Genomic DNA, 23,314 nt, shown 5'->3' on the forward strand with positions numbered 1-23,314 from the left:
CCTGAATTCCAGTTCTAGTATTCTTTCTTGATGGGGGACTGATGTCTCATGTAGGCTTATTAACTATAACATCAGCAATAAAGAAAGTGGGGTTTAATTTGCACTAATTTTAGAACATCACGTTAATTAAATAATAATAATAATAATACGGAGCGAGCTCAGGCTACTTGTTAGGATTCTTGCTTCGCAATTGGGTAATACCGGGTTCGAATTCGGAGACCAGCCATCTGACTGAGGATTTTCCAGGGTTGTTCCTCAGTTATACTGGGCAAATGCTAGGTTAGTACCTTGATCTAAGGCTCTGGACACCTTCCTTCCATTCCTTTTCCAATGTTTTCATCTGTTGATTACTACAGTGTAAAATGGCCTCTGAGGATGTATCTGGTAGCTTATAGTAAATAAACAATAACGACGTAATATATCTTCAGGAAACGTGTGGGTTAATTTAACTACGGCCTTACAGTCCCAATAGATAGCTAAAGTTTTAATATCAATTTCCTGACTTTTAAATACTATTTTCATATTGTTTCTGCTTTCAATTTTCTCATGTATGTTCCACCGAGAATTAAACCTGAGATCACATGAAGAAAGCGTGTTAAATATTTTTGAACACTTTAATATACAAAACACAAAACGATTCAATGATACGATGCATGGATATGTTTTGGTTACGTCCTGCAATGTATGATTAAAGAAACCTGGAGGGTGAAGAAAAAATAACAGAAATCTCTTTTATATTTACTCCTTCAACAAACTCCTGACCTCAGAAGGGCAAGCCGTAAGTTAGGTAATAAAGTCATACAACGAACACTTTTATTAGTACTAATAATACTACACAACCATATCGCTCTTCTGAAATTCTCGTGTGTATGTTTACAAATCTACTGTTGTTCCACGCCAACCAGTCTATATTTTCTGCTGTACCTTCGAAGTGAAAGATATTCATTATTACATTTGTTGATGGACTCTAGTGAGTCAGAAACTACTATTAATAAAGAGTTTGTTTTGTCCAGTATTCCTGCGATTAGAAGGGTCTATCTAAAAGATATTTCATTTGTGTATGAGAAAATAAGAAAGTTTATTTTCTAAGAATAAAATAAATATTTTCAATGTGAAGTTAACATTAAGTTTCGAAGAGGAGTTAAACAGAAGAATTTGTTACCATTTAGATCAGTTTTCAGACAATTCAGTATACTCTGAAATGAGAAGAAGGCAAACTTGGAAATATTTTACTAAAGAGACTTCGATGTAAATATTGCAAGGTCAAAATAAAATAAAGAACAAAGGTAGCACAAACGTGTTATGGAAACATTTAAAAGCACTACTATATTAGTAAAACCTACTATATTAGTGAATCTGAAAAAAGTTTTGACGAATTTTAGATATTCAATTTTATCATCACAATTTCAGATGCAGGTTTGGGTACGAATCAAGATCTGAGATTCGAATTTCGGATCCAGATCGGAGATCCGGATCCAGATCCGAGATCCGAGATCCGGACCCAGATCCGAGATCCGAATTTCGGATCCGGATCCGAGATCCGGATCTGAGATTCGGATCCGAGATCCGGATCTAGGTCCGGATCCGGATCTCACTGGATCCGGGATATCCGGATCCGATAATTTTTGGCCATCCCTAATATACTGACGAGAAACACTGTGCAAAAGCATTGGCTATTTCATCATTATGATAAAGTTCGCGTTTCTCATAATTTAATTCCCCCCCCCCAGGAAGATGTTTAGTCTTATTTTTTTATTTTTATAAAGTTCCACAATTCATTAGTATTGTTATTAATGTTATTTTCAATCTTGTATGCACGCTCTGTATGCCAGCTTAATTTCTTCCTTTATTTCCCTACGCAATTCATTGAATTTACAGTATTGAGATAATTTACTTCTTTATTACATTTGTGTTTTATGATACCTTGCTTTAGTTTAGATTTTTTTTTTTTTTTGATAATTTCATTTGTAAACCAGCACGGATAAGCTGTTCTTAAGTTGTTTTTAAGTGGCACGCACTTGTCAAGTACACTATAAATAATATAATAGAGATTATCAACTAGGTCATTGGCGTTTTCATAGTTCTTTAGGCAGTTCCAGTCAATAGACGGGAATTCAAGATACAACCCTAAGAAATCAGCTTTCGTAAAATTATATCCTAATATATTAGTTTTCTTTTCAATTTTCGCGGTCCCCTGATGCTAAGGATGGATGGTGTACATCTTCTGAATTGGTGGACAATATTCCCTACTGACTTCTATATTCGTTATATTAGACAGAACCAGATCCAATGTACGATTATTTTCGTTCGTCACATTATTTAATGATTGCAGATTATAATAACACATAAATTCATATAAATTCTTACATTTAGAAGAGCTTGTTTCAAAATTAAATCCCGTACCGTGTATTTCCGATAAATTGAAATAACCAATCAGAACAGGACAACCTTGAGGACAATTAATTTCAAGGCGAGTAAATAAATCGTTATACAATTCAATATTAGATCCTGGTGAGAAATACACAACACAAATATGTGAGCCATTTTCTATCTTTTTTATTCTTTGCATAAAAAATACAAAAAAAAATCGCAATATAGAAATAAGTGCATTGAAGTAAGTTACCCGACACCGGAAGATAGACATGACTTCTGGAAGTCCGAAGTCCTGTCATCTCTGAATACCGGGAACGTTAAACTCTATTAATAAAGGGAATCTAGGGAGTCCGATTTCCTTTAGAGAAGTAATAGCACTTATAAGTAGAAAATTTACTTGTTAATTTCTGTAGCAGTTATTTTTCTTATTCTTTTATTTTATCCATTAATATTTTGTATATTGTTATTTTATAATTTAATATGTTTATGTATTTTTATGTATATTCTTTAATATATTGGATACACCCAATATATTAATTTTCTTCTTTCTTTAAATAAATAAATAAATAAATAAATAAAATAAATATATATGGTTTTCCCCTCACTGTTTATTTTGGCAATCAAGCAGTCATAATTATCATCACGCCTGTCCAATAAGAACATGCAATGTTTAGTTAGGGCTGCAATGTTATGTTATTGAGTTCCTCTATTTGCTAGTTTACATTTTAAAATTATATTCATTATTTCATTACGTTCTATAGCGTATAAATAAAATAAGGTTGCCGCCGTTGAAAGTCAGTATTCTAGAACATAGAAATCAAATATTGAATTTTAAGCTCCTATCTTTGAACTTACCGAGACAAAAATGCGAGACTGTCGCTAAAGCTTGGCCAGTAGCTGTAAGATGACGAGGTGCGAGATGATGCATATACAGAACAGCTGCTACCCACATTAAACTCATTGTAAACACTTCCAAACCTTCACATATCAAACACCACCAAGGATCGTCAATAAAGGATAACCCTGTGAAGGAACATTCATCACTAATAAAAAGTGTGTAATAGTAACACTTTTATATTTACAATTTTATATATGCTAATTAATATACATTGTTAATATCACCAAGTAACACATTTTTTTCATATAATACATTTTGGTAAAAATTTCACTAATTTACTACTCACAAGAAGTAAATTATATATATATATATATATATATATATATATATATATATATATATATATATATATATATATATATATATATATACATAGCGAGTCCAGGAACTTACGAAAATCATAGATGGGTCATTACAAGCAAAAAGTATACATGAACCATGGAACGATTCGACTTCGTTTCAGAAATACATACTGATATATCGAAATAAAGACGAAGTCATTACACATGTATTTTATTGAAGTCCAATATCTCCGGTAATAATAGTCACATCATTTAAAAGCAAGCAGGTTGGGAATAAAATAGTTTTTAGAATGATAACATTAATTATATTCAAATTCCCCTTTATTCGCGAAAAAATTCCAATTTCAAAATTACAAACTTTTAGCTTCAAATTTGCGTATTGAGTCTGATATCTCTGAAAGTAATAATAATAAATCGGCAATATCACTACCCAATGTAGTCTATAATGCATATCGTAAATGCTCAAATTTATGTCGCAATACAACTATTTTCCTCGGCGAAGGCAGAACGAAAAATTAAAAATTAAAACACTAAATATAAAAATTGGAAGGATTGTTTCGTCTCAAAGTATATCGTAATGTGTAATACATTAAATGTGCTAACTGCTTCATACTAGCTTTGCTATATTCAATAACTTACACTAAAATACAAATGCTGAGCAAAGCAACGTTTTATTCTAAAATAATAAAATAATAATTGTGACAGTTTCGGATATCTAACATATCCTTCTTCAAACATTTTCGATAGTGTATGAAGAAGGATATGTTAGATATCCGAAACTATCACAATTATTATTTTATTATTTTATATATATATATATATATATATATATATAAATCCTTTGCTCAGCATTTGTATTTTAGTGTAAGTTATCCAATGTGCATTAAACGTGTTACAAATCAAAGAATTTTGAAATCAATATTGTTGTACTGACTCAATCTTAATAAATTTTCAATTGTGAAGAGCTATTATGCATCAATAATTAAGATAAGCAAGTTAATTTATTAAAAAACGAGAGTATTTCTTAGTTGCCAGAAAATGGCAGTACTTAGAAGAATCTACCGTTGCAAGAATTTAACAAAGGGAAAGAAACTGATAAAATTACAAACCTAAACATAATATTTCGCTAAGGGAGGCTTGTCATACTTTAAGAATGTTTGGATGTTATGTCTTGCATTTTGTATTGAACATCTGCAGGAATCTCACAACCTCAAGAAAAGTGTAATGTTGATCGGATAAATTCATTTTTAAAAAACACAATTTTAACCGTCTTCAACAAAAGCGCTAAAAAGTAAGAAATAATAAGAGTGCTAAAATGTAGGTAATAATATGAGCACTAAAAAGCAGAAAATAATTATTTATTATTATCTTTAAGAATGCTTGAAGTGCATATTTAACAAACTATCTAATATAAAATGATAATTTTATGAGGTATTAATTTGTTTGGATACGAAAGACTTCAACATCTTTTTATAGATAACAGTAATGAATTATTTTTTGCTTTTAATTGCTTTATTATTACTATTTTCTGTTTTTAGCGCTTTTATTATTTTCTACTTTGTAGCGCGGGTTTGAGATCGGTTATTTTTCTTTTAAGTTTACTTATTCTTTCACTTTTCTGTTACTCAAGAAGTTCAGTTTGACACCTAAACTAAAAGTGGTGCACTAACTTCGTATAAAATGGGTCAGCCTGAAAAAACATACGTATATGTATATATACAGGCCTGTAGCCAGCCCAAAAATATAGGGGGGGAGGCAGAAGTTAGGGGGGGGGGCGATCCAACCATATGGTAGTTCATCACCGTATTATAGTTCATTTGCAAGCATACCGTGAAAATTTTAGGGGGGCCAGCAAAAATTTAGGGCTCCCCCTAGACCCCCTGGATACGGGCCTATATATATATATATATATATATATAATGTTAATCTGTCTACGCGTTGTAAAATTATACGCAAACATACACATGGTATTAGCATTGCAATCTGTTGAGGAGTTTCGTGATTTAATTCCAAAGACCCTGATAAAATCTATATGGACCCTGAGAGAAGATATACTCTTTGAAACTAAAAAAGATATCAAAATTTGCATATCTATTTTGAAGTTGCGTGAACATGCACACAACCAAGTCGATTAATTGCGATACTAAGACTGTCAGTCGTTGAAGAGTTTCATACTCTAGCTCTGTAGTTTATTGTCAGATTCTTATGAAGTTCAGGAAGTCAGGGCCTGGCGTACATAGATTATTACGTTTCCTCAATAATTTGCAAGTTTCTTGTTTGTTTGTAACAGTCTGTAGAGTAGTTGGTAGCCATTACATGTGTTGACATTGTTGGCATATTACCGTCAATGTTGGCATATTACGCTATTATCATGCTCGTGGGATGTCTACAATTTCTGTCAATGTTTCGTTGTTCTTTCAGAACGATACATTTCTACAGCCTATACATTAGCATTCCCATTTGTCCACAAAAGAAGTCACAACTACCTTTAATTTCTGAACTTTCACATTTCGTGAAAAAATTTCTTCACCTTCGTGTTTTTCTGCCATTCGTGAGGATGAATGTCGAATACCCACCCCACGGTTTATATCCCAAAAATATCTATAAGGAAAAGCTTTCCCTGAATGGGAGTTTCATTTCATTCACACTTATGATTCAAAAGTTCTTACGCTCCAAAGTTACGGTTGCGAGACGTTATGGACACTTCTAGCTCTGAAGACTATCGTTAAATTCTTATGAAATTTGGATGAGACCAAAGGAAAAAATATCCTTTCAAGTAAAAAAATAAATAAATAAATAAATAAATAAATCGGTGTATCTTTGTCAAAGTAATGTATAATCATACACAAAATTAATTATGAACATTGTCAGCCAGGAGTTTCATGGTCTAGCTCTGAAGATTCTCATCAGATCCTTATGAAGTTTACACGGAACTAAAAGGAAAGAATAATCTCTCAAACAAAAGAATTATCAAAACTGGTGCACCTATGTCGAAGTTATGCGTGAACATAGACACAACACACACATTATATATATATATATATATATATATATATATATATATATATATATATATATATATATATATATATATATGCAGGAAAAGAAGGTGTATGTGTGTAAAGTAATAATGCAAAGTAAATTTAGCGGAATGTGAGAGTACAGAGTGTTAGAAATGCCGCAGTTGTACACAAATGCTGAGTATATAGGCATGCTATTTGTCTATGTCTTCTGCAATAGTAGTTCAACGCGCGCAGTGGAAGAATATAGACGACCGGACCGGTACCATGATCGCCGAACACCTGATCGGCACGTATTTTCACGTGTGTATAGACCATTAGGTAATAGTGACACCTTTCCAAGTGCACAGTTGTCTCCTAAACGTTCCCGACGGCACATACTGGATGAGGATTATAGAATTTCAGAAATGGTCCAAAGAAGCCCCACAATCAGCATACATAGAATTGTTATACATCAACGTGTAACACGATCCTAGAGCCATAGGTTACTGCTCGAAGAAGGTTTACATAATTTTCATCAAGAACAGTTGCAACCCCTCCACGCAGGGAAAGGTGAGTTGCATGTTGAATTTTCTCGGTGGGTCAGGAAAATAGTCCTTTACTGTCATATATTCTATTTACGGACGAATGTAAACGACTGTTCACCCGACAAGGCATGAACAACTCCCAAAGTGCACATCAATGGATGCATTATAATCCACATACAACTGTAACGGCAAATTTCCAGGAACGTTTTGCTGTACGTGAAATACGAGATAGTTGGTGATTTGATTATTTGCCCTGTTGTTACCAGGACGAATGATGGGCGAAAACTACCTGTATTTTCTGCAAGATGATTTTCCACTGCAGTTAAGATGCTTCCCTAGCTACACGAATATGGGTGAGTTTCCAAAATGATGGGGCACCCTGTCAGTATGCTTACAACATCTCAACATAACTTTCCCCAGTCGGTGGATTGGCTGTGCTGGATGCGTTCACTACCCATCAATCAGCAGACTGTACACTTTTGTGTGTGGGGTTGTGTTGAGGTTATTGGTTACGGGGTAGATGTGGTACTTGAGAAGAACTGATTACACAAATTCATGAGATCTTCAATACCGTATGGGAGCTTCGTGTTGTTCTGTGGCGAGCTATAATGAATATATTAACATGCAGTGCTAAGTGTATTGCAGTTGAGACATTTTGGAAAATTTGCTGTAATGATGTGCTCAATGGAAACTCATGATTAATCTCTTCCTTGATTAAAATTTGGAAGACCTTTTAAATAATGTTCCTCTTTCGGATGGTAACGTTGTTTACTCACGTGATCTGTTAGGGAAGTCCCTAATGTTATGTATTCTCTTCGTGATTTATGCATTTTATTTATTGTTATTATTCACCTTGGGTTATCAGACTGCTGCGGATGTTCAATAGAAAGTCCAAATCATAACATGGTATTTATTCATTTGCTCTATGTTCCGTGAGGAATGTTTTGTTATTTGCAGTTCTCAGTACTTGCATTCTTCTTACTGTATCGGTGATAGTAAAAGCAACACAAATTTTAAAAAATACGTGATATACTATAATATACATTAAATAATGATATGACTCATTTACATTTATCACTTTCTCAGATATCACGGTTCGATATTAAAATTTGAAGGTAAAATCTGTAATTTAGAAATTTGGAATTTTTCCCGAATAAAAGATATTTGAAAGTAACTAACTTTGTACCTTCAAAAAGTCTATTTTATTCCCTACCTTCCTGCTTTCAAATAATACGAATACCTTCATTATTACCGAAGATATGTGACTCAAATAAAATGCATGTGTAATATGACTTGGTCTTATATATATGTTTCAAATATATAAGATTATGTTTCAAATATATGACTTTGCCTAAATTAGAAAGATTAAAAAATCAGCATCAAAACAATGCTATGATATTATGTAGAAACAGCAGGTACACAATTGTATTAAAATTGTTTTTTTCCAAGGAAATATTTAAATGTCAAATTATATCTGAAGATAAAGTTTAGCAAAAGGAATAATAATATTCACATTCTGTAGAGGAAAGAAGTGAGGATGCAGTTATTCTCATTCTTATGCTAAGTATCCAAAACGGTTAAATGCAATTGTGTTTGTTATGTACAGTCTTGTTAAAAGAACTGTCAATTACAAAATATATTGTCGCAACGCTCTGTATGAAAGTTTAATATTTTGGCTTGAAATAAAGATCTCCAGTGCTCAAAGAAATTTCATATTTGTTTGACTCCATCTGTGAATAAGCATACAAGGCTTTTCAAAGATATTTTTTTTCCCTAAACGAGACCACACAGTGTTTTCTAACGAGAGTTGTGAAATAATTGAAAAGTCATTTATTGTTCAATTAATAGAGGCTAATCAAGTGCAATGATATGTGAAAATCGATCAAGAACTGTACCTACTATAAAATAATTTAAACTAGAAATATAAATCACTGAGCAAAGCAACATTTATTAAAGATAATAAATTAATAAATATGTAACAGTTTCGCCAACTAACTGAACGTATTGGCTTCGTCATAAACATTAGTCAGGTTACAATGTCTGATGAAGCCAATATGTTCAGTTAGTTGGCGAAACTGTTATATATTTATTAATTTATTATTTTTAATAAACGTTGCTTTGCTCAGTGATTTGTACTTCTAGTTTAAGTTATCTGAGAACTTCAAGTTTTACACTCTATAAACGAGTATTTTTTTTTTTTAGCTGCATGAGTTTGACCAACTGACAAGTTCTGAGATGGAAAGCCGATTTATATCTTTAATTTAAATATCTCCACAGAAATTACGTTGAATTTATAAATATCATAACTTACTCATGGCAAAATATATATTTAAGGTTTGGTATATACTATAGAGCTACTCAGTCTATTGAGAGTAAAGATTTCATGAATTGCTATAGAGTAAAGATTTCATGAATTGCTATAACGACGTTTCGTTATAGAGCTGAAAGAGAATTTGACAATGGAATGACTAAGTTACCTGTAAAGCGAACGATGTAGAAAGTGAAAGCTATGATGAGAAGGTTTGCATGCCCGCAATAATCGACGACTCTTTCGGAATTCCACAAAAATGGTATTGCAGGCAATGCGCCTACCGTTAACGTAAGACCAATTAAAAATGGTGATGCTTCCATATCATACAGGTACCTGAAAAAAATGAAAGCCTTATAATAAAATTGGGTCTGTGATAAGTTATGAATACATTATTTCACAATTACCTGCACAAGAATTTGTTTTTCCATCTTACATATTTCGAAATGTCATAAGTTGACTTCATAGTAAGAACCATGCATAACGAAAACCATCACATCCATAGATGAATACATAACCCGTAACTGCGAGAAACATCTAACTATATACTACAAATCATTATATTGCAACTCATATCATAAGGAGATTTATTTTATTTTTGTTTTCTAGAAATTCAACATCTTAAAACATGTCTCTTAGTATCAATCAATCAACTGTGCATTTTATATTAAAATACGTATTTGTTAATGTCCATCAATAGTAACAAATCCAGTTTTTACATCTTCATACAAAATCAAAATTTCTAGACTCTGATATAGGCGCTGGAAAACCTGGGGAGTTCAGATCTTTGAGCCCCTCAATAATGTCATTGAGGAGGCTGATTCCTCTAACGTTTCAGTGTTATTTCATGTTCTAATTTCTACGAAACGATTTTGCTGAATGTTATAGAAAATGACTACTCAAATGAATTTTTAACATAGTATTTACTTTTTTAAAGTTGTCTGTTGGAGGTTATTTAAACACTATTAGTGTCCCCAAACAATTATTTTATTTCTTTCAGAATGTTTATTAATAGGAAGAAAAAAAATTTGTTTTTTTTATTTTTTATTTTTTCATCTTAGTAATTTAAACATATCCTGGATTTCTTCGATCCCCACGACGTTCTTTGCATCTCCCATTATCTGGTTGAACTCCGTCACTCTCTATCTGTTTGATGTTTTCTGATCTTATTTGATGTTACGCGCTTACGCAAAATGCTTTTCTGCTGAATATCGGAAGCATCGCCTGCTCCAGGCTGAACACTTATTCTTCAGGGTGAACTTCTCTACATCTCTTGGCTATTCCAAATGGGTAGTGCCTGTTTGCAAACAGACAAAGTTGGGGAAACGAGCCTGACGGTCTCTGTGATTATGAGATTTGTCTCTATTGCTTTCCCGTCTCTATTCGGTACAAATCTTGAGAAGCATAGCTTTTACTTTTAAAGGTAAAGAACTATCTAGAATTCCAACTAGTTCCTGACAGATTTACGCAGGGGCGTCATTTGGGTAGGGTCAGGGGGACAACATGGGTTTTAAAAAAATGTATATATACCTAAAAAAGGGAAAATCTTTTGCGAATAATCTCCCCCTCCCCCGGCAAAATCTGAAATGACGCTACTGGCTCTACCGCACTGGCCAAATCCATTGTCTGCCGAAATGTTAGCAATTGTACGGTTAGTATATCTCTTCGAGCCCCAAATGCAAATTGATTCGCGAGATTCCAAGCAAGCTCTCCAACTGCAATACGACGCTTTCTCTGGAACCTTACCGCAATCTCATTTGTTTTCATACCAAAACGTCAACCACCACTTCTTTATCTATTCGAATTTCTTGTCATACGACGTACCTAGTGCATACAAATGGTCTAGATCTTTATCACTGACAAAAAGTTCCCCCCTTTTTTGTCTTACGACAAGGAAGTTGGTATGTGTATTTTTTTGGAAACGTTGGTATGTGTATTTTTTGGAAAGTATGACTATAGTTACTAACTTTCAATAACGAAAGATTCGAGTGAAAAGAAAGAATCTATCTTACTTCTCCTATTTCAGTTTTCCTGACTATCTGGAAGCGTGAATTAACATTTAAACAGCACCAATCATTGATTAAACAGTAATCAATTAAAACTCTACGTTAGTTTAGAATTAAGCAAATTATAGAAGAACTAGCCACAGCTCGATCTTACAGTAACCGGCATTACTCAACTCTAATTAGGGTTTATTGTAACGTAATTCAATAAAATATTAATTAACTTGTGACCATCTACCATCTAACATTAAATGACCATCTACCATGAAGTATTTTTAGTAAGAAGTGGGATATAATAGTTATGCTAAATGTTAAGATTAAAGATTCAATCCTGTAAAGTTAACAAATGTACAACCGCTATTAGCTAATAATTTTTAAAATTATTTTTCATATTAGGATACTATAAAACTTAACCGGGTACCTAGAAAAATCTATAGAAAAGGATCAAATACATGGCCTTAGGTGATTAAAATTACCTCATCAAAACTAATTATTTAGAAAAACAACTTTTAGGAAGGGTTTGACTGTTTCTAGAGAACAAAAACAACTATCGAAAAGCAGTCTTCAGATTAGAAGTCAACAGTGAATATTTATTCTATCGTTCCTAATGTCAGGATCAGTCTACAAATGGCCTATCCTAGTACATTTTTTGTACATTTGCTCTGTGTGCTTATCGCAGTGTATGTATTGCATCTACACAGTGCCGGATTTACGTATAAGCTAAACAAGCTATAGCTTAGGGCCCCACTCTTTTGGGGGGCCCAAAAATTTACAGAAAAAAGGGTATGTACATTTCCAAACTATAGGATAAAAAAATAAGTTATAAAACTTACGCACATCAACAATATTTTGTATTGTGTAGGCTCCTATGATGTAAGTAATGGGGTCCCTTGTGCTAGCCTGCTCCCAAAAATGTCACTAATTTGCTCATTTTTGCACATACGTTCTTCATGAATATGTAGCATCAGACAATTTGTCATTGACAAAGGAAAGTTGAACATATAATGGGCACCATTACGTTCAATAGCTTAGGGCCTCATCAAATCTAAATCCGCCTCTGTATCTATATACATTTTGAGAACAAGATTGTCAATAATCTTCAGATTTGGAATGAATACCTTTAATTCACCAGGCCATTTTCAGTGTATATCGGTAAAGTCTCCAGGTGTCTATTTTTGGGATTGATTGTATCTCAAGAATGAAATGATAAACGAGACCGAATTAACACTTTCTTGAGCATCCGACAGAGAAAAAAAGAATGATTCCCCTCTCATATTTCATTATATTCAATAATAATACTAACAATAATATACTCATAGGTTTTGAAGTCCAAAGTCATTCTATTAATGGATGTCAAGGTAATTCAAAACAAAAATACTCCTTCCAACCTACATGATTTCCCACAGAAAAGTTAACATTATAAAGTGACTTTTCCACACTTAGTGTAGAAAGATCATGCATTCTATCATTAAAGTTAATATTTTGTAGTATCTCAAGTTCAATGCTTATTAAATTGTGGAGTTTAATGTAATAAGGGCGTAAGCGAGGTTACGCCCTTTTTGCATCGAACGCGTAAGTGGCTTTTATCATGCTTGTTTAGCCTCCTGTCAAAATTTCAACTCAATATCGGAATAAAATGCGGCATATTACATTGATTTATGTAAGAAAAAAAAAAAAAAAAAACATAACTTAAATTTTCAACATCGTTTTTCTCCAAATGCATATTTCAGACTTACGCCCTTATTGCATCAAACTCCTCAATTGAGATGGTTTAATAGCGATTGTGTCAGTTTTTTCTTTTCAATTTCGTTCTACTAAATGAACGATTACCTTAGGTGTTAGTAACAATCATTGAAAAAAATTTTCTCTTTCATTTTAGAAAATATTTGAAATTATTGTACTGGAACATATAACTGAAAATTTTCTTAATTGGCACATCAAATTACGTTAATCTTAATTCCACAGAAATGAATAACTAACAACTTAGCAACTAAGTAAAACGAGGTCAATAGAAATCGCTGTCTAATCGGAATATTTGTAACGGGATTTCGAAATTGACAATCGACAAAGGTAAATTAAACTTTTTAACGTATTTGTAAGTTCTTTTCTCATGGTATTTTCATAAAATACTTTGCAAGTAAGCTTATGATTATATAATATATTAATCAGTTCATATCGAGTACAGATTTCTTTTTTTATTATTATTATTAAACAGAAATAATAGAACGGGCCTCTTATGAGCAGAGGATCCTGGGTTCACCGTTACTTTAAACCGGCCCTGAAAAACTATTAAAGAATGAACTTTAGAGACGGATCAGCACAATTTATTTTCTAGCTGTTTTCAGTGTCTGTCAGCGGAGTTCTAAAGAAATTATTGTGGCTTTCGTGGCACTACAAACTCATCTTTGGATACCTCTGAAATAACATCCTCTGCTGGCGAAACACGAATGAAACTAGAGTTCCTTCGTGGCTAAGCGGTTAGCGTACGAGCCTTTGGCGTGGGAGACCCGTGTTCGATTCCCAGCGGGAGCACATGTGGTTCGGATTTCACGTTAACCAGTAGGTACCCACTCATATAGCCTTACTGCTGAAAGGAACTTTAACCTCAAAATCAACTCGACTCAACTCAATGAATGAAACCACCCATTTACCTGGAAACTTATATACTGCTGTTATTGATAACAGACAGAAAGAGCTTATTGCTTTCATCCGAACTACCAAAATGCTTTTGATTTGGAAAGGAGCTGAGGGTTTTTCTTTTTCTTTCTAAGAAGTAATGATAATGTTTACTCACGAGGAACAAAATTTTGAAGTTTCCCCTCGTTAAAGCGAAGTTCTCACATAGGAAAATTTCTAATAACCTTCTTAAAACAAGTAAGGCTCTCGTAATATTACAAAGCCCACTCAGCTTGTTCGTTTGTTTTAATTCTGTGTATGTGCTGGTTTGCACCGTATAAGATGAAGGCAATAGAAAGTAATCCTACGACGAAATAAATAGTAATATGATACCAACTTATGATTGGCATATCTTCTGCACAGCAAACCACTACAGTATGACAAACGGCGACAGCATCGACGCCAAAGTGAGTTTTAACGATTTTGCCGCGTTAAAGTATTTAATTTCTGATGTTTCCAGTGTTAATTGTATAGTATTGCATATTGGCCTCTAAAATAATTAAGCATCTGTAAGTAGTCGAGATAATGATGTCCCTTGCGATCAAGTGAAACTTGTAAAATACAAGGAAAGACATTCTGGTTACATACGCACAAATATGTCTCCTTGGTAGAGGGAATTATAGAACAAGAAACAATTTTTAATTTGGCAGATTTCTACATAAAAGTCTCATGTGATTTCTTTTACACTAATGTGATTCCTTTTTGTCACCTTTTTGAGAAATTAAATTATAATACACAAGCACTGAGTTATTGTTTTTTTAAATGTGTTTTAGATTTTTGTGAATTATAATTATATTGTGACGAAGTAGTAACGTAAATATTTATAATGTTGTAATGTTACATAATTACTTTTTACTTTTCTTTGATATGTATAAACTGTAGTTATGCAACTAGATATTATATTGCTCATTCTAATCTCAATCAATAAAGTTACTATACCTCTTTCGAAATATGTTGGCCATCTGTCTCTGTTGATCGACTTATGATTTGTGAATCTGACACATTTCAGCTTGTATGCTTCCAAAATATGTTTATAAGAGTATCTTAAATAACGAAAATAACCGAAATCTTGAGGTTATTGTGTATTCAGATTTCATTAAACAGAAATACGTTAGAATTATCTTTACTTACCTAGGCAAATATGAGTCCATAGCTCCCCAGAACATGCCAAGTAACGTAAGGACAAACATTAATGCTGCCGCCTCCCCGCTATGAACTAATCTTGGTAAATATGAGCGCAATCTACGAGCCTGCCATTCAGGGTGTAAGGGTACAGCTGCCACCAGCACAGTTGATATCAGCACAAGAGCCACAAATACCATAAAAGGAACTGGCCAAGGTGGCCAGGGTTTTTCTAGTGGAAATTCTGTTATAAGATATCCAACGACAGGAGCAAATGTAGCGAAACCGAGAGTCCCCCAGACAAGTTCATGCCCAAAATCTCCTTTATATTCATGAGTCATTATAAGTATCATGGAATCTACAAGAGTCACAGCTGCTACGGGAAAGATATCAGCGATGCATCGCACTAATAAGTAACTCCAGAATGTAATTTCTGGGTTTCCTTCAATAATTTCACATTTACTGTTAGCAGCCAATAAATTTCCAGGTACGTAGGGATCTATAACATCACAATGGATCATACAGTTCGGCTTTGGAGTCCTACAAGTTAATGATTCATAGGAGTTATCATGAATTTTAAAGTGATTAATAGAATAGAAACATTTCTGTTCACGATCTTCAAAATGAGGCAAGCTGGTGTTAATAGATAATGCTGCGCTGTAATTTGTATAGACATGACAAATTACTTTTCCTTTGGCATCTCGAAAGCATAAGTGTGGTGGTCTGCCTGCCTCTTCGTCATCGAATGGGATAGTTGTTGGATTTTCGGTAAGAGAGCCGTTTTGCAGCAGATCGTCCAAACTTCCTTCCACCACTCCGAAATTATTATCGACAGCGAAATCATTATTTTCCGTCGTATCATCTCCGCTTCCTTCTATTTCTTCCTCATCTCCACAGTCATATCCGCAATTGCCCAACTGAAGGAGGCCCATCTGAAATATAAAGTAAATTAAATTTACTGACACATTTCACAATATGTAATTAAAGATTTACATGTAAGAACAGTAACATTGTAAGGTAAGCAAGATTAGAAGCATGAGGAAAGCTTGGGTTGTTATTTATGTATGTTTAATACTGCAAGAGTGAGTAGATTCAAATCTGTTCACATCCAGACTCTCTTGATTCCAATTCAATTAACAGTTTCACTAAGGCACAATATTTAACAAGTTAAACTAAAAATATACTTTATCTTCTATTCTGGCATTAAGAGGCAAAGCTTCTTTATATTATACTTAGAAGGGAATTAAAAAGTTTAGCAGCTACAATTTTATTTTAGATTTCAAAATTAGCAATTCCATTTCAAAAATCAGAATATTCCATCTAACAGTAGTCTCTCAAATTAGAGGAGGAAAGAACTATATTATCACTGTATGTATATACTGCTTTGGTCAAGATGTTATATGTCCTAATGGCAATTGGAGGTTTACTCTAAAGATGTCTTATTAACTAGCAGAAGTACCCGACTTCGCACGGGAAGAACAATGTTTCTGCATAATGTTTGAAAATAAAGAACTGAGTAGAATAAGTAACGACGTTGCTCTTGTCAAATAATAAATAATTGAGTAGAATCAATACCAACAAAGCGTTGCTCCAGCCAATTTTCGGGCCAGCTAACATGCACGTTCTTGATTAAACTTAGGAATAATTGTTATCAGGATTATCACCAATCAGTTTAGCGACCCCGAAAACTATGGATTAGACACTAATCTCGGTCATTTTTACATTTTATTCTAACCTTTTCTCACCCAGCTTGGACTTTGACTGCATCAGGAATATTTCTATTCATTTCAGCGATTCTGAAAACTATAGATTCTACACGAATATCGGTCGTCTAGATTATTTTTACATGTCACTTCCTTCCCACCTAACGTTGCCAACTCTGGAAAGTAAAAGAACCGACACCCCTTTAAAATTCCCTATGATATAGGTCTAACTGTGAAGTATCTCTGTTCAGACCCATCCATGGGAAAGAAATGTACTATCGTGAAAAAAAGGGCATCAGCACCTGTATTCTACATATCCTTAGTATATTAACTAATAAGCTTAATAGATACATTATGCTATAGATGAGAAACTGAAATCGGCATTGATCATTTTATTGCATTTACCATAACAAAAGTAAGTATATTAATCTTTACATAACAATTTTGGATTTGGAAAATTAAATTTATTTTTCAAACTTATACTTCAACTACAGAAAATTGTTTTAAGAAGTCTTTTTTCACTCTCAATAAATATATAAAATTCCTTACAGGTAAATTTCAAATACAGTCCCTGTCATCTCTTTAAAATTCTAAACAGATGAACAAAACATATTAATTGTTGATAGATGGTGAAAGGTGACAATTTTGGATTTACAGAATGAAAGTTACTTTTTAAATGTATATTTGGAACTAGATGAAATTGCTTCAAACTAGATACAAATTTGAAAAAAAAAAAAAAAAACCGCTCATAAAGGGGCTGGTAAGAAGTTTGTATCGGTCACCGGCTTTAATCAAAATAACAGCATTATTTCCGGCCAGGCCGGTGAAAAACCTGTCAGTTGGCAACCCAATTCCCACCTCCCTAATGGGTTCTTCGCCAGATTGTAAGTCATATGTATATGGGCGATTCTCAGCGTTACGCACGGGACATTTGTACACAAACTCTGCTATTTTAAACAAAAATGTATTTTCAAATAAAAAGTATGTCAAAATTAAGGAAGAAATTATTAGTGCATAGTTAAATAAAATGAAGCACTCAAAACAATTACAAATTTGAGTTATAAGCCAAAATTAAGCGTTACGCACGGGACTCAAACAAAAAGCTCATTTGACAACCTCAATTTCATTGGACATTCTCTGCGATTTATGGCAGCATTTTCATTTAATATGCCGTCACATATGTCCTACATTCATTCTCCTTACTGTGCATTATATTTTTAAACTAAAAAATAGAATTTAATTAGCTTCACATTATGTTTTCTTTTTCGACTCACCGTTACGTACGGGACAGAAAAGTAACCATGCAATTGTTTGATTGTTCTAATACTGTTATTATGCAATATCCTTACTAAAGAGGTTGATATTTTAAGATTAACATTTGAACATTAACAAGCATAAAAAAATTGCATACATAATTTAATTTAAATGAATTAAATTAAATTCCAAACTATCAAAGTCGAACTTTGATAGGCAACTCGCTTAGTGTTATTACCATATCTTTGGGATATTTGTCTGAGTGCTGATTGGTGGCGTTCAACCCATACAATGTTGTACAACTGTTGAGCTGCTCGATCCTCTGTTCTCTATGCCAAACGTTGAGTTATTTGAACGCTGCCGTTGTCAGGTGCAATGCGGGAAAGTGAATTGAAGGGAAACAGTTGGTTTTTGGTTATTTGCTATGGCTGTTTGTTACATCACAGTGAAGATTTGCTTTAGTGTCAGATTTTTAAATAAGTAATATTGATTCATAGGCAAGTAAACTGTTCCAAGTAATATTGCAAGTGACGAACTGAATCGATCAACAAAAGCAATGAGTGGCGCTGAAAGGGCTAGAAAATATAAACTTAAACATAGGAACAAGGTGAGACTAAATAAAGTGAGGATGCGGCGTTATAGGCAAGTTAAAAGATTAACTCTTTTCCTCTCACGTTCCTTTTCGTCGTTGGCCATTTAGAAGAGGAAAACACTCTAAAATGTGAAGAAGAGGTAATTCAAGTTAGATTGGTTCAAGTAAAATGAAAAGAGTGCCACTGTACAGAATGATATACTCATCAAGTCTGAGAGCGACATTAATTCAGAATACAACTTTGAAGACGATGTTGATAATGATATTCCAACCCTCCACTGTCGAGCTTAGAATGGACAATATTAGAACAGTTGTATTTCTCCTAGTGAAATTTGACTGTGGTTCTTCCAGAAATAGGATTAAATATCGGTATGTGTGTGTGTCTGAAAGTGATGTAGAAGAAGATGGGGACATTAGAGTAACAAACCTGAAATACATGGACAACAGTTGTACAAAGTTTTGTTTTGATGAAAAGAACAGATCTTATGTCTCATTTGATCAAGTTTTAAATATACTGCAAGCACCTAATTTGCTGATAAAGGGTGAAAGAATATACTATAAAGTTCCGGAACCAATACCCGTTTTTGTAAAGAACTAGAGAGTTTTGAAGCGAATCCATTTGCCCCATACAAGACTGTCAAACCAACTTAGATACCTACCTTTCATGAAAAGAAAAAAGTGTGATTTATCATGATAATATGATTTTAAACCTCGTGGTAAATGTTTCTATGTAACTTAACGTACTACGTGTTTGGTAGTTATGTTTAGTTATGTATGGTTTAGTTTTTGTCAGCAAATTCATGTTTTTTGAATTAATATAAAAGCTTATTGTTCATTGTTTAACCTCAATAACAATAAATAGTTATTGAAATCTTAATAACTTGATTATATTCACTTTCTTGCACAAATCTATAAATGTCCCGTGCGTAACGTTACGCACGGGACAACATTTCTATACCTCATGAAATAAATAAGGAGGATAATAAACAAATTTAATAAGTACCGCTATTAGGCTAATAATAATTGTACTTTGGAGCAAAAGTTTCAATACTTTATCTTCTACAATTACAAAGGAAAGACGAAAAATACATGTTTTCCGTTACGCACGGGACAGCAAAACATGACATGAAAATACTGCTAATTTTGCCTACCAGAATAAAACATTAATTAAAACAAAATTGTCAAATTTTTGCCAAAGGTCCCCTTCATATTTTTACTATTGTTCATATAATTACAGATTTAGAATTTAGTTTGAAAATTATTTGAAAATTGGGGCATTGAGCATGGTGTAGAACAGATAAAGTTTATGTGGTCAAAACCTACTAAAAATATTTTACAAAAAGTTTTTAAATATCTCAGTATATAGTTACACTATTTCTTAATAGAAAAACATAAACATCATAGTTTCAAATTAATTTTGAAAATTTACTGACAATGGAGAGAATAGCTCATATGGCAATTTCCTTTTAAAAATAAGTTTACATACAGATCTTCCTTCTTCTTAACATGGGCAGCTCAAGATATACTCTACTTTTGGCATATTTTAAAGACTATCTTTTCCATTGACCACCCCTCCTTTTTCCTTAGGATACGCACTAAAAATTCTAAGCCTAGGTTCATGCCAGACTTCGATCTCTTCGATAAAATTACTTAGAAGTATGCAGATTTAATTATATGAATTTGTATATTGCACAAACCTGCATACAAATAAATAAACCAACAAACATTCATTTTTGTATGTTACAAATGAATAAGGAAATATACATTCATTTTCATATATAAGAATTTTATCAGTATCATTTACGATTGTCATTTTTCTTGAACTGTCAATACTATCAGAATCTCGTCTAGTGTTTCTGTAACAAATGACGAATGATTTGCACTCTGGAGAGGTCTGTAGATGTTTTAAGTAGTGATTTCCGTGTTAGTGAACCAGATGCAGTTACGTGTAGTGTGTGTGTGTGTATATGTTTGGTCTGGTCAGCCTAAATGTTTACGCGCCAAGGACAATAAGTATTCACAGTTTCAAGTTACATATAGGTAGGAAAAAAAAGAAAACTACAAATTTTATAAGGATTACACGAGGCTTATGGTGACTCAGCTCTATCGTATTACACAGTACTCAACTGCGAGAAAGCATTTGAAGCGGCTACCACTCAGCTGCCAAACAACACAACGAATGCAACACTAGTATCGTAATAGGTCCACTACTTCACCTAGATGTACTTCGCACGTTGCTGGAAAATTATCTCCGATATAAAGAATAAGGAAAAAAATGAAATGAAATCTTTAAGTTTTACGTCCCACGGTTATGCTAAAGGAGACGGTGGTGGTGAGAGATGAGTGAAATGGTGGAGTGAAGAAAGTGGGAGGAAACGGGAGAACTCCGAGAAAACCCACGAGCTCGGTGTTTGTCCACCACGAAGTCCACACGGCGCGAGCTTGGATCGAACCAGGGACCCCATGCACCGGAGGTGAACGCTCTACCACTGAACCACCACGCTCCCCGTAAAGAATAAGAAGTTGCATTGAATATTTTACCAACAGCTGTTCCAGAACTGCGTAAAGTATCGGTGAAGTGGGTCTCTCTCCATTATTTACGGATTATTCAGTTTATTAAAACAGGACATAAATCAACTTTTGCGGGCAAAGATTATTCGGCACACTATCTTCCAAAATGTTTGGTTCAATATCTCAAACCACTCTCCAAGTACTTTAGAGTTTCAAGATATTCTTAAAGTCACAAAATTAAAGCTATATCTCTCTGGATAGATTGACTTGACCATCAACTGTACTAAATAATTGTTAAATTGAAAATAAATACAGTTTATAGTTAAGGTGATTACAAAATCACTTAGAACATTAAATAATAATTCGTTTCATTTTATGATAAATTTGAGCAGCAACAGATATATTCTTGCCATTGGAGCCCTTTTTCACCTTTCTGAATAATTTATAATAAATTAATTCGAAAGGAAAACACTGAAGCCAAATATCCTTGACTACGGTTATAGGCTTGAGTTTTTTGTATTTTGTCATAACGTCGATGATAGTCTTTTCAACTGAAGATGATTTTCCATTAGATTATCTGTTTCAAGAATCTTATTTATTACTCTGAACATTACTATCATACAGGAAGTGGAAAATAACAATAGCTTTAATTTTCTTGGTTTCTTGTAGATTTAGGAAAAACGGCAAATTTCACTCTACATTTACAGGGAGGATACTAGAGCCACGTAGAATTCAAATTTTAAACAAATACTTCTCTAGGCAGTGTAAAATAATTCCAAATTGTGAACTTATTGAATTATTAGTGATTAAAATACATTCTTCTCGATTTCCACTTTAGGAAACTTACAGTATATTTAAAACTACTAATATGTTTTCATTTATTTATTATTTTTGTGTGCAAAATAAACTCAAATGTGCAATGATATTAATAAATGCACGTTTGAACCTAGTTAATCATGCAAAATACATATACGTTTATTTTGAATGCTATTCATATTTAGAAATGACAGGAATAGGCAATAATTCCAGCGTAATCTTATGCACTAAGTAGATTTCACGTTCCTATATAGCAATATACTTACATCTGATTCCGACCATGTGTAGCAATCCTTTATACATTTTTGTTGAATGAGTAAAGCGCCTTCAGAGTCACATTTGAAACGTACCAGAGGTTCCTTTGATCCTTCGCTAGGTATACTACTGACTATAGGCACGTTGAGAAGAAGAGAGTAGAAAATCGCTCCAAATATGAGGCTTCCAGCTAAAAATACCTTATGTTTACCCAGTCTATCAACCGCAGGTCCCGCTACAAGAGGTCCAAGAAGAGAGACAGCAGGAGCTGCCATTGAAACAATTCTGTATTGTGTATCCGATAAACCAGCAATCTTCATATGGATAGGTAAAAAAGGGAAAAGGCTTCCTATACCTGAAAATAATAATATATGCAAAGTAACAATTAATTTTTTCATATTATTTCATGACATAAACATCACACGTTAGGGCTTATCCTGTTCATGTAGTTAAAACGCGAGTACAAGGAAAGCGTTATCGTCGGAATTACCAAGGTATATCTCAGTTAATTAAGTTAATTATGATTAATAATAATTACTCATATTTTACCATGTTATACATACGCAACATGTAATAATGCTTTTTCTCTGCTCAATATTTCAGGCCAGTAACTAGATATACTCTATTTTCATGAAGACAGAAAGATTCGATTTCTTTTTTTAAGATATCTACCTACTATGCATTGCTTCACTCATAAAATAAGACGTACATAAATGTCAGGCACAAGCAAGAAGATACACCTATCAAACTGCGTAATATGTTTCGTTTAAGTTTTTGAGCGAAAAATTCAAATATTATACATAAAGTTGAATGATAACACCCAGACAATACAAATATAGAAAATATACAAGTAAAGTTTGTCTAATGATTAATAGTACATTTCAATATTTCAGCCTATCATTTTAGTTTTGTAAAACATATTTCTTCAGTGATTCCTTTATATCATATATAAAT

At 33.2% G+C, this 23,314-nt stretch overlaps 1 protein-coding gene across 1 annotated transcript in view; it reads right to left on the minus strand.

Moving 5' to 3' along the window:
* SP1173 (major facilitator superfamily domain-containing protein SP1173) overlaps positions 1 to 23,314 on the minus strand; it is a 66,113-nt gene that overhangs the window by 31,448 nt on the left and 11,351 nt on the right. The window contains exons 2-5 of the mRNA XM_081752052.1: positions 22,372 to 22,715; positions 15,239 to 16,161; positions 9,598 to 9,764; positions 3,229 to 3,396 (exon numbers count right to left, since the gene is read on the minus strand). Of these exons, the coding sequence (XP_081608178.1) occupies positions 3,229 to 3,396; positions 9,598 to 9,764; positions 15,239 to 16,161; positions 22,372 to 22,715 (1,602 nt within the window). The remainder of the gene's footprint in view (positions 1 to 3,228; positions 3,397 to 9,597; positions 9,765 to 15,238; positions 16,162 to 22,371; positions 22,716 to 23,314) is intronic.

Source organism: Thermobia domestica, chromosome 3, assembly GCF_964235325.1.
Source record: "Thermobia domestica chromosome 3, izTheDome1.hap1.1, whole genome shotgun sequence".
Lineage (NCBI taxonomy): Eukaryota > Metazoa > Arthropoda > Insecta > Zygentoma > Lepismatidae > Thermobia > Thermobia domestica.